The 11,522-nt window shown below is 43.9% G+C and overlaps 1 protein-coding gene across 1 annotated transcript; it reads left to right on the forward strand.

The window, feature by feature from the left end:
* Positions 1 to 2,529: 2,529 nt before the first annotated feature.
* LRRC30 (leucine rich repeat containing 30) lies at positions 2,530 to 3,435 on the forward strand. The gene has a single exon (XM_006089271.3). The coding sequence runs from the start codon at positions 2,530 to 2,532 to the stop codon at positions 3,433 to 3,435; it is 906 nt and encodes a 301-aa protein (XP_006089333.1).
* Positions 3,436 to 11,522: the final 8,087 nt, after the last annotated feature.

Below are 11,522 nucleotides of genomic sequence, written 5' to 3' on the forward strand. Positions count from 1 at the left end.
ACACAATCTAGCCATAGTTAATCCATCTTTCTACAGGGATAACCCCAGAGTCTTCTTATAGTTCCAGCAGGTGGTAGAACTGGACTAACTGGGTTTGAATTCTGTGTCTGACTTTGACTAGTTAGATACTTGAACTTGGGCAAGTGAATTAATCTTGCATAAGTTACTTAACCTCATCCTATCTTTGTTTCCTTATCTGTAAAATAAAGATAATTTTAATACTTCTATCCTACATGTAAAGTGCCTAGTGCAATGCCTTTCACATAGTAAACATTCAATAAATGTTGACTATTGATAAATGCTCAAATAGTTATTATTGGAGAGATGTGTTAAGAGAAAAAGAAAGAATTGCCACAAAGAAGAAAGCTGTTGATTCTTGTTTAAACCATCCCAGCTCCTGTTATTTTCCACATTTCAGGAATTCTAGCATAATTTCTCCTGCTCATGAGAGAAAAGAGGGGAAAAGAAGCCTAGCTAACTTTTTATAAAACAGCAGAACCCTACTGTCATATGCACTTATAAGGCATGGTTTGCTAAAACTTAGGGCACAAATTTAGCTACCTTACCTCCCTCCCCCAATTAATAGAACATTTAAGTATTCCATTAAAAAAATCCACTCTCCACCTTTGTCCAAGGGTTTACTTGGTAGAAAGGGGTCAGATCTCTTTCAAATGCCAAGTGGAGTGAGAAATGGCCTTGCATTGCTTTATACCTCCTGTTGCTGCTCCTGCCCAGACACTGGCCGTTCAGTCCATGAGCCCACAGATGTCCCAGGCAGCACCCAGTCAGGGCCCAGCTCTGGCTTCTGGCCTGGTGATTGGACTCTGAGACCAAGGTCATAGGACCAGCGTCGCTGTCCAGGACACACACCTGCTATGCTGGGGGCTGCTGCCTGCAAAAGCCACATGCTTTCCGGCCAATCCAGCCCTCAATACAGACTGCAAACCCTTTTCTCAGAACATGGATCATCGACCCGGATATCACTTCTCCCTTTAATCATGGCCTATTTTTATAATTAATTAATTAATTAATTTTGTTTACCTAGGCCTCATATCTGCCTCCTCCCCAGCTGTATCAGCTGCTAGGACAAAGCACCGAAGACAGCATGGCTTAAAGAACATAAATCTGCAGGGTACACGCCCAAGGCCAAGTGTCCATAGGACAGGTTGCTTCTGAGATTCCTCTCCTTGGCTTGCAGGTGGCAGGATTCTCCCTGTGTTCTCACGGGGCCCAGTCTCTAAATTCTGAGGTCCTGGGAGTTAGGACTTCAACATTTGAAATTTGGAGGAGACACAATTCAGCATATAACACCAACCACTAACCCCCTTTACTTAGGGTATAAATTGACTTTTTATTTTTTAAATTCAAGAAGGGGGGTAGGTGGAGAGGGAGAGAAGGGGAGGGAAAGAGAAAGAGGTATATACCCAGGGAGGTCGCTCTATACCAGTGGTTCTCAACCTTCTGGCCCTTTAAATACAGTTCCTCATGTTGTGACCCAACCATAAAATTATTTTCATTGCTACTTCATAACTGTAATGTTGCTACTGTTATGAATCGTCATGTAAATATCTGATATGCAGGGTGGTCTTAGGTGACCCCTGTGAAAGGGTCGTTCGACTGCCAAAGAGGTCGCGACCCACAGGTTGAGAACCGCTGCTCTATACTGTTTTGTTTTTGTATTTTTCCAAAACAGTGGGCACCCCCTGCTTACCTTACCAAGGCAGCCACTTAAGAGGCTGTTCAGACATTTAAAGGGCACCCCACTCGGAAGCCCCTGTAAAACAGAGGTCCCCAGAGCTCTCTGGTTGAAATGGGAGTGGGGGTCTGGACCCCCTTTCTTCTCTCCTCACTGACGAGCACCCTGTAAGACCTCTGGCCTGGAGGATTCCAGTGGTCCGGGCCACTTCTGTTACGTTTCCACAACTACACAACTCACCAAAGTTGAAATGAGTGAGTCTATCATCTGAGGATCCTTAGCTTTGGAAACAAACTCTGTCACCAGGATTTAGTCCAGTTTCGCTCTGGAGCCCTGATGAGTCAGCCACCATGGAGCCTGGGCTTGCGTGGCCTGCTTTATTCTTCCTCTTTGCTTCTTTTTGGGGGTGGGCTTGTTCATCGCCCCGCTCAGCTGTGGTACCCAAGCTAAGCGGAGAGGGGGGAGTTACATAAAGCCTCCCTGTGACCTGTTTGCACACACCAGCCTGGTTAACCCCGGGCAGAATGACAGTGACAGCTGCCTTGCAACAAACAGAGGGAGTGAAGGGTTCAGTTCCGCAGCCGCCGCAGGGACGAGTATATCATTACAGCCCGCGGCTCGGAGAGACACCATCTAACCTCACCGCCTGTCCTGCGTCTCCTCTAGGACATCTGACCCAGACCCTCCGGGAGCTTCCTCCGCCCGTGACTGCCCGCCGGCCTGTCCTCACCTCCGCCTGCGCTCCCTGCCCGCGCCAGCCAGGCTTTCAGCAGCTGGGGTAGGACTCATCCCAGCCTTTGAGCCCCAGGGGGTGAGGGGGGAGGGAAAAACACATGGGGGCCAGGCAGTCCAGGGCCGGTTGCAAGGACAAGGGCCCCGGGAGGATGGGCTGCCTGCGGAGGAGGCAGAAGTTGTCCGCGTGGGATGACGCCCTGCTCTCGGGAAGGGACCCCCGGGCCCTGCTGAAGCGGGGCCTGCGCCACATCAGCTTCAGCCTGGTCACCAAGGGGATGACGGACATCCCCGACTTTCTGTGGGGCTTGTCCGAGGTCCAGAGGCTCAATCTGTCCCACAACCAGCTGCGGGTTCTGCCCCCCGAGGTGGGCCGGCTGAGCAGGCTGGTGGTGCTGAACCTGTGCGGGAACCACCTGAAGAGCCTGCCCGCGGAGGTCAGCCTCCTGCAGGGCCTGAAGGTGCTGTTCCTCAGCATGAACCGCCTGAGCGAGCTGCCGGCCGAGCTGAGCGCCTGCAGGAGCCTGGAGGTCCTGAGCGTGTCCCACAACCGCCTCTCCCAGCTGCCCGCCAGCTTCGCCGACCTCTCCCGGCTGCGCAAGCTGAACCTCAGCAACAACTGCTTTGCTCACATCCCCGTCTGCGTGTTTGCGCTGAAGGAGCTGGATTTCCTGCACGTGGGCTCCAATCGCCTGGAGAACATCGCCGAGAGCATCCAGTGCCTGGGCAGCCTTCAGATCTTCATCGCGGAGAACAACAGCATCCACTCCTTCCCGCGCTCGCTCTGCCTCCTCGCCAGCCTGGAGGTGCTGAACTTGAACAACAACGACATCCAGACCCTCCCGGAGGAGCTCTACCTGCTGTGCAGACTGGCGAGGATCGCTTGGAACCCCATGGACAAAGGGCTCCACATTTCCCATAACCCGTTAGCCAAGCCTCTGCCCGAGCTGGTGGAGGGGGGGCTGGAGATGCTGGTCAGCTACCTGAAGGACAAAAAGCACAGCTGAGTGGCCGCGGAGGCGGGAACCGCAGGCAGCTCACCCGGACTCTGCCCACGGGGTACTTCTCTAGTCTGAGCTTTCTCCTCTTACTGTTGGGTTGGTCAAGGCGTGTGTTAATATTTGCTCAATTGTAGTTGAGTGGCATTCTAGGCAGGGGTTTCTAGGCAGGGGTTTGCTTTGAACTCTGTATGTTCCTAATAACCCCAAAATATGGTCATCTCATTCTAAATATAAATTGAAACAGGACTGTGGTTTTCTCCAAAGAGAAATAATTGCTCTAATTTTCCTGAGGAGCAATGGGATTCGGCCCTTGGAATAATGGTCAGCAGGTCTGATTCAATGGAATCCAAAAGTTAAATATTTACTAAGTGTGTGTCAAGTATGGTGTGAGGCATTGGCAACATCTGGTGTCAACCCTTGAATTGGCAACCGGAGGCCAGGTAGCAACAGCAAGACACGCTCCTGCACCAGCCTGGACCAAGCCTTACTTGGGACCAAAGGGCCAGCTGGAGCCCTGCCCTTCTGGTGATGACCAAGTCAGGCAGAGCTTTCCCCTCGAGTTCAGGGGGGAACAATCAGAGGAAACTTGTCTCTAAAATGACGTAGAGTAACATCAAGCTGCTCAGGTTTACGTGTGGTGCTGAGTGACTGGCTCATGATGGCTTTTAGATAATAAAAACCACCCGATTTTAATGTGCAGTGTCCACCTTCTTTCCCAATCCTCTTGACCATTGTCATGTCCTTGAGTTTTCCTAAAGATGCCAGCCATGCTTGTCATCCTTTCTAACTTCCCTTTTCCTCCCTTACTGGTCTGCCCTCTCAGAGATGAGATAATAATTGAGAAAAAAATAGCCTAAAGGCAGGAAAAAGAAGGTAAGGCATAGACAAGTCACACAAAAAATGTAATTGCCCTTCTAACATTCAGGGGAGGGCGATATTTGCCACTTGGCTTTCACTTATGACCATTTAAAAAGGACTTTAGTGACATTTTTTTTAAAGCTCTTTGGACAAAAGGCTGTAAAATATTACATTTTTTTGTTTTTAATGATAAAAAATACACAGCTGTTAGTTAAATGTGATAGCAGGACGAGCAATTTTAGAGTTCCTGCCACAAGGGTCACTAAGTCTTACTGTTGTCACAGTAGCCGAGAGCCCCTAAAACATTTATTGTGTATTGAGAGTTAAAGAATTAGGATGAAGAGGTGGCAGTGACGAAAGTACAGCACCTACAGGTCAATGGAGAGCCCACTGTTCAAGTGTCTTCGCACTTTTGACTGTAGAATATGGCTAACTATTTTGAGACAGAATTTGGGTTTGCTGCCAAGACTTGTCTAACTTCTTAATACCCCCTTGGCTTAATTCAGTTAAACTTATATTTGTTAGCACCATCTCTTCACTCCTGTGGGCCGGGAATCCGAGAGGAGTAAAGCCCTGCTCCTCCTACCAAGGAGCCCACAATGTGGTGAAAAGGACAGAGACCCACGTGGGTTCCTGTGATGTGCAGCAAGCTGTGATCCCTCTCAAGAGAAATGTAAGTGATGGGCTGGAGTGAGGGGAACACACTGGATGGTGTAGACTAGACCAAGCCCCAAGGTCTTAATAAACAAAGAACAGTAACTAAAAAAACAAACCAACAAAAAAACAGGACTGGGAGAAATCAGTCAAACCCTTATCCCCTGCAGCCATTGCACCCTAATTCCTCCCTCTCCTCCCTTTATCCCCTGTGGGAAAGAGCAGCAAAGGGCTGGGGCACTGGGTCGGAGCATAGGCAGGTTTAGTACGGAGCTGCCAACATCTAAGAGCTGCTCAAAGAGGGTCCATATCATTTATTAATAGGATAGGTGATTTTCCAAACAGACTTCCAAGTCAATTTCCCACTCATAGAAGACGAAAGTTGTTATCATCAGATACGATAGGTCATTAGCACATTTGCGCATGAGCTCTCTGTCAAACCATTGCAAACAGATCTTACCAGTGTCACTGGGCGGCAGCTGAAGTCCCCTCTTAAATTCCCCCTCCAGCAGCAACCGGAGACCTGCCTCTCCCTGCCAGGCACACACGGGCACACTCCAGTATCTTCACCCACATTAGCCTGCCAGAGCCAAGACTATTTAAAGACATTAAAGACATCAGTGGAGGTTTTACTTGACCTCATGACTCAGTGGGAAATTGCAGGGCGAGCCTCTGCAGGATCACTTACCGAGCGCTGGCTGGAGCACAGGCAGCTGTCAGACAGACACTGGTGGGTGCCAGATCACGCCTGTCCGTGGCCGCTGCTGAAGAACCAGTGGGCTCCCGCCAAATTTCCATGATCTTGCTGTGGGCGGAGAGGCTAACCGGGACAGCAGCACCCCAGTTCCCCTGCTGAGCAATCATTTTATTTCCTCTCCTTGCTTTTCCAGTCACTTGACCCCAGAGTAATTTTACTGCAGAAAAAGAATCTAACCATATATTGAAAGTGACCCAAGAGCTCATTATACTTTTTATGTGAAAAAAAAGGTGTTATCAACATAGTGTCAGGCTTCCATTGGTGCTTTTCAAAAAGGGTTTCTTTGTTAACACTTAGCATTGAGGAAATCATAAAAGTAATAGTAGTTGCCTAATGTTCTTTAGATATTGATTCTTTGTGAATTCTCCTTTTTATTGATAAAGGGAAGTGCTGATTATAATCTGCTTAGTTATTCAAAACAGGAACGTGGATGGAGTTTGATACTGCCTTCAGTGTTTCTCTGTCAAACTCTACAGTTTGTTGATTGACTGTGAAGTGCTTCTTGCGTATCTTGTCGTAGCTCAAATACTGCCACATTCAAATAACTCCCAGGTATTTCTAAGATTTCTGAAACCAAAGCACTGGAGATGACTGCATTGGCTGCGGAATATATTTAGCCAAAGAATACCAGCTAATTGGGAGCTTGATGCGGGAGCTGGCTGCTCACAATCTTGATGATACTGTGGTTTTCATGTCAGTTGGCTCTCGGTACGGAGCAATCTCAGTGGTGTGTTCAGAAACACTATTTAATGCAGTGGCAGCTTACAAGCATACAATTAAGAAGAAATCCTATGTTCATAGGAAAGAAAGACGGCTTTGAAAAGACACATCTGTTCCAGGAAAAATACTGCTAAATGCATAAAACTGATGTATATTGGAAAGAAAAATGTAGTCATTACTTAGCTTGTCGACTTAATAAACAGTTAATAGAAGAAATGTACTCCATTCTCAGGCTTCAGTTAATAGACTGCCTTTCTGTAACAACCAAAGATAGAGTGACTTCAGGACTCTGCACCTGTACTTCACAATGATGTCATGTTTGTGCTGAAAAGAGATAAAGAGGGAATGCTATCACTCTTTGCAGGGATACATTAAACAAAATCCTTTTCTTTTGGTAATGGATTATTGCATTTTAAAATTCATATGCCTCAAAGCACATACCAAATATACATTTGATAGCTGTACATTCCTTTCAGTCCACAGGCCAATGCGCTATCCACTGAGCCAAACCGGTTAACACGTGGAGATATCAACATGGACTGGGTTGATTCATTTCAGTAATATACAAAGACTAGGGGGAGTCAACATGGACTGGGTTGATTCATTTCAGTAATATACAAAGACTAGGGGGAGTCTGAATGGAGTCACTGAGATTCCATTACAAATGGTGAAAAATAGAAGATGAGTTCAGGAAATGGTCTAGAAAGAGAGAAAAAATGCAAAAATTTGAGCTGTTAGATTTAGCCAATTTGAAGTTACTAAATACTCAATTATTCCATCCATATCTACTTCAGTAACCACATGTGCTCTATCTTCTTACTCCATCAAAGAATGATTTCCAGTTCTGTGTAACATATACTTGAGAAACATAAAATATCCAGCCTAGATTAAATGTGCAACTAAGTAACAGTACCCTTGATGATGCAACTAAGTACTAGTACTCATTATAATTCATCCAAGAACAGCAAAATACAACTCCGTCAGCTATTTTAAGAAAACAAAATAAAAATATAGAGAAACAGGAAAGCTATTATAACAATAATGGGAACAATCTTGACCTTGTTGAGAAAAGAACTTCTTACAAGTGTTCTTTTTAAGTTACCTGTCAAGTTACATGTTGAATCCAAAGCATTACTAATTTAAAAAGAAAAGAAAAGGACAGCATAGTAATAAAAGGGAAGCAAAGAGGGCTAAGAACAAATCTGTAGGAGCGGGGGCATCATTAGGAATGCATAACGGAAAGCTATTAGCATGAAGCTTGCTATTCAGATTTTTTTAGTAGTGTCAGAGGAATCTACTTGCAAGGAGAGACCTTATTTTCTACTGTGTCTAGACTTATTCCTTATTTCAGCACAAGATAGAAAATAAAAGATGAAGTGTCAAAGTATTTCCTGATACTTTTGTGAGAAACATACACTATGAAAGTTAGAAGACTATTGGCTGTGATGGTATGAGTTAGTGCTGACAATGGAACACCACATAATCACCCACATTCTTTGCTCTTGAGTGATTTGAGTTTCCTAGAAGTCAGTGTGCCAGGACATGCTTTGGGGAAGTCTATTATCTTCTGTCTCTGGAACATCATGCCCATCACCATATGCATGCATGAGATAAGAGCCCTATGGGATGGCGGGAAAAGCTCCCAGCTGAGAGCTGGCCATGTTGATTGCATAGTACTTCCTGAGTACCTGTGCATCCTAAGACGGTGCAGGTGTTGGGGACTTAGCTTGGGAACTAGCTCCCATCCTCCACAGGGTCTTAAGTCCATGGACAAAGAAGATGAGGCTCAGCTAAACACAATGCAATCCCATGATTACAACTGCCTTAACAGGTGCATAAACAAGTACAAAGGCATGTGGGTGAAATGGCAGGAGGGACAGACATGTGATGTGATGAAATGGTGTGGAGAACACACAATCTAACATGACAATTATTGATCCAGCGGTTACCTTGTTTTAGTTTGCTTTGATGGAAAATTTGTGAATTTCACTGTCCTAGAATGGTCGGCTGTATAATACCTACCTGAATCTAAGATGTTGGGAAGGCCCATGATGGGAAAGTCTGCATATTATGATAATGGCAACAGCATGTGTCATGGGCTCCAGAGGTACTCCCAAGCCGCTCCTAGCCCACTGTGTGGGAAGGTCTTTCCTAAGGGTTCTGAAAGAAAGGTTGGCAGTGGTCCTCAAAGCTGCTGCTCGTCAAAACCCCCGTGGAACTTAAAAAAAAAAAAAAGGAAGAAAGCCCTGGGCCTTAATTTGAGGGATTCTGACATAGTTAGTCTGAGGGAGGCCAGGGCTTCTTTAATTTGTTTTTAAAGCTCAGTAGATAATCTGTTGCTGACACTGAACTGAGAAATAGGCTCCTACCTAAAAAGTCAGAAATGAGACTTTTAAGCCAATTGGGTGAAGAGCTTACCAACTGAAAAAGGGCAGTAAAAGGTGGGAGGTCACTGACCAGCAGGTGAAGCTCTGCTAGTGCCTCCTGATTAGATTCATCTGGACACTTGTTAAAAATTAAAAGTCCCAGGTGTCTTTGGTATCCTTTCAGATTAAGGAGGTCGAGGGCAGGGCTTGGTGTCCTTGGGTCTAACCAGCAATCCAGGTGTTCCCTATCAAACCGGAGAGCGGAGAGAACCTGGGCTAGCACAGTATGTGCCCGCTGGAAAATGGTAAACTCTGTATGTATCCCAGACTCAGCGGCTACCTGGTGCTGCTTTTCCTGACTAGCTCTGTCTGAGACTTTAAACTCTGCTGACTTTTATCTTTGCATCCAGCATAGGGAAGATATTCAATAATAATATATTCAATGAATGAATACATTGAGTAAATGAAAAAGTGAACCAGTTTACACAGATGACTTGGTCTCTCTGGGCCTCAGTTTTCAAGAAATTGAACTCACTGTAAAGTGAACTCTCTTTAAGTTTCTTTCCGTTTTGAAATTCAGACTGTATATATATATTTTTTTGCTTTGTCTTCCCCTTATCAAATGCCCCAGTAAATAGATACCTGAGCTTATAATTATTGTGATTACTCAAGAAAAGCAAAAAGCATTGAGGAGATGGGTCACGTTCAGTATGAGCATTTTAATATCCCCTTGCAGTACCATAAAAATATAATTTAATTTTGGTTGACTTTCAAAGATATACAAAGAACTAAGTATCTATCTATCTATCTATCTATCTATTATAAGCTTTATGTTGATTTTATTGTAGGTAACCACAATAACAACGGCCATTCAGAAGAGTGACAAATTAGGAACATACAGCAGCCACTGGCCCATAACAACTGTCAAATGCCACCAACGGGAATTGCAAACTCTCTGCCCTGTCTGTGCAGGGACCCCTGGCTTAGACTGTGGTGCTTGGAGCAATTCCACTGTGGATTGTCCTCCCTGGCCCTTTGGGAGTTTTCTTGTCCTTTATCCTTGATGCCACAGATGAAGTGGGCAAAGCTGGTTACTCGTTGGTGAAGGTTTAGGAGGCTGGGATTACTTTAAGTTTCAGATAGCCACAGGCTTTTGCAGGCCAGTCTTGTAGTTTCGTTGGCAATACAATTCCCTTAAAACCCATTAAAGGTATAGTCTACTTGCTCTTTGTCAGTTCCAGATACTAGTAACCCCTGCCAGAGAGCTCATCTATCCATAACTCTTAAGCCAGCAGATTCTAAGAACTAAGCATTTATTAAGGGTGAATCTACTAGTAGAAGTTTGCAGACTTCCAAACTGTCTGGATTCCATCTCTAACTTTTTATTGGATTGGGGGATCAGAGGTAATATTCCTGTTTTACTTTGTTGATTTAAAACTCCTATGTTTTTGGAAGAGAAGGAATTCCTAATTATCTATTTTTTATTTTTTTTTAAAAACCTCATTGGATTTGATTCAATAATATTATTTGGGAATTTAGAGCTGTAATCTTTCCTGTTAAAAAGAAAAGAAAAGAAAAGAAAAGAAAAGAAAAGAAAAGAAAAGAAAAGAAAAGAAAAGGCATAATGTGTTCCAAAGAGTGAGTTGAGCTCTTGATCTGAATCACTCATTTCTCTCCTATTTAAGCAGAAGCAAACAGCTTTCTTTCAAAACTCTAATTAAATAATATCCTTTATTTTGGCTTCATCTCATATTCTCTCCATAGGCATGGAAGCACCATAAAGTCATGCACATGACTTTCAAAGATATACAAAGAACTAAGGTGGAGGAATTATGGTGCTTCCCATTCTTATTCTTACATGTGGGGAAGAAACTGCCTCATACGTTATACATGATGGTCTGTTTTCACACAAGTCACTGAGACAGGGTCTCCCTTTCTGGGACCAATGCAGGATGTGAGCCATTGTTTCTTTCTTTTATTTTCTTTTTCTCTTTCTTTCTTTTTTTTTTTTTTTGGCACAGGATATTTGAAAAAAGTAAAACACAATGTCGAATAGTTTTGAGAAACAAAGAAAAAGTTCTACTAGTATGTACATGCACATATTTCTCCCACACATTGGTCGGATAATCTGATTGTCTTTTATATCCTGCTAATTCAAGGGCTTTTGAATAGATTCGATACTCCTACCTGGAACTGCAGAGACAGCTCACAGAACTTTATCTTCACACTGGGAAATTATTTTCCCCACATGGGTTTTGATGATGACAGGCTTTTCCCTTCTTGCAGTTCCTCCTCCTTCGTGGAATAGAAATGTAGGGAGCAATTTCTGATTTGATACTTGCTTTTCTACCCACGTATCGCTACAGTTTAAAAACTGTCTACAAACTTGCTAACAACTTATTTTAAATCTATATTTTGGAAAAATGAGAGACAAAGAGGAAGAGAAATAAGAACCTCTAAAAATAATACATTTGTGAATATATATAAAATATTTAGAGGAAAAAATGATTCACTAATTCTATTGGATGTATAGCATTTGTATAAATCTACATCTATGGGGGTTGGGCAGGTGATTTCTAGGTAAAGTCTTATAATTCCGCCACATAGAAAGCCTCACTCTAAGTGAGGATATTTTCCTCTATACCTTTCTTAATTCAAAACTATCATAGTTCATCATTAATTTGAGAAAAGAGTGATCAGTATTTCTGTTTACCAGCTAAAATGAAACACAATTCAAA

This window comes from Myotis lucifugus, unplaced genomic scaffold (assembly GCF_000147115.1).
Source record: "Myotis lucifugus unplaced genomic scaffold, Myoluc2.0 scaffold_58, whole genome shotgun sequence".
Taxonomy (NCBI): Eukaryota; Metazoa; Chordata; class Mammalia; order Chiroptera; family Vespertilionidae; genus Myotis; species Myotis lucifugus.

Bases quoted from the DNA above. Each gene is read 5' to 3' on its own strand.
- LRRC30 (XM_006089271.3), top strand. From the start codon at position 2,530: ATGGGGGCCAGGCAGTCCAGGGCCGGTTGCAAGGACAAGGGCCCCGGG.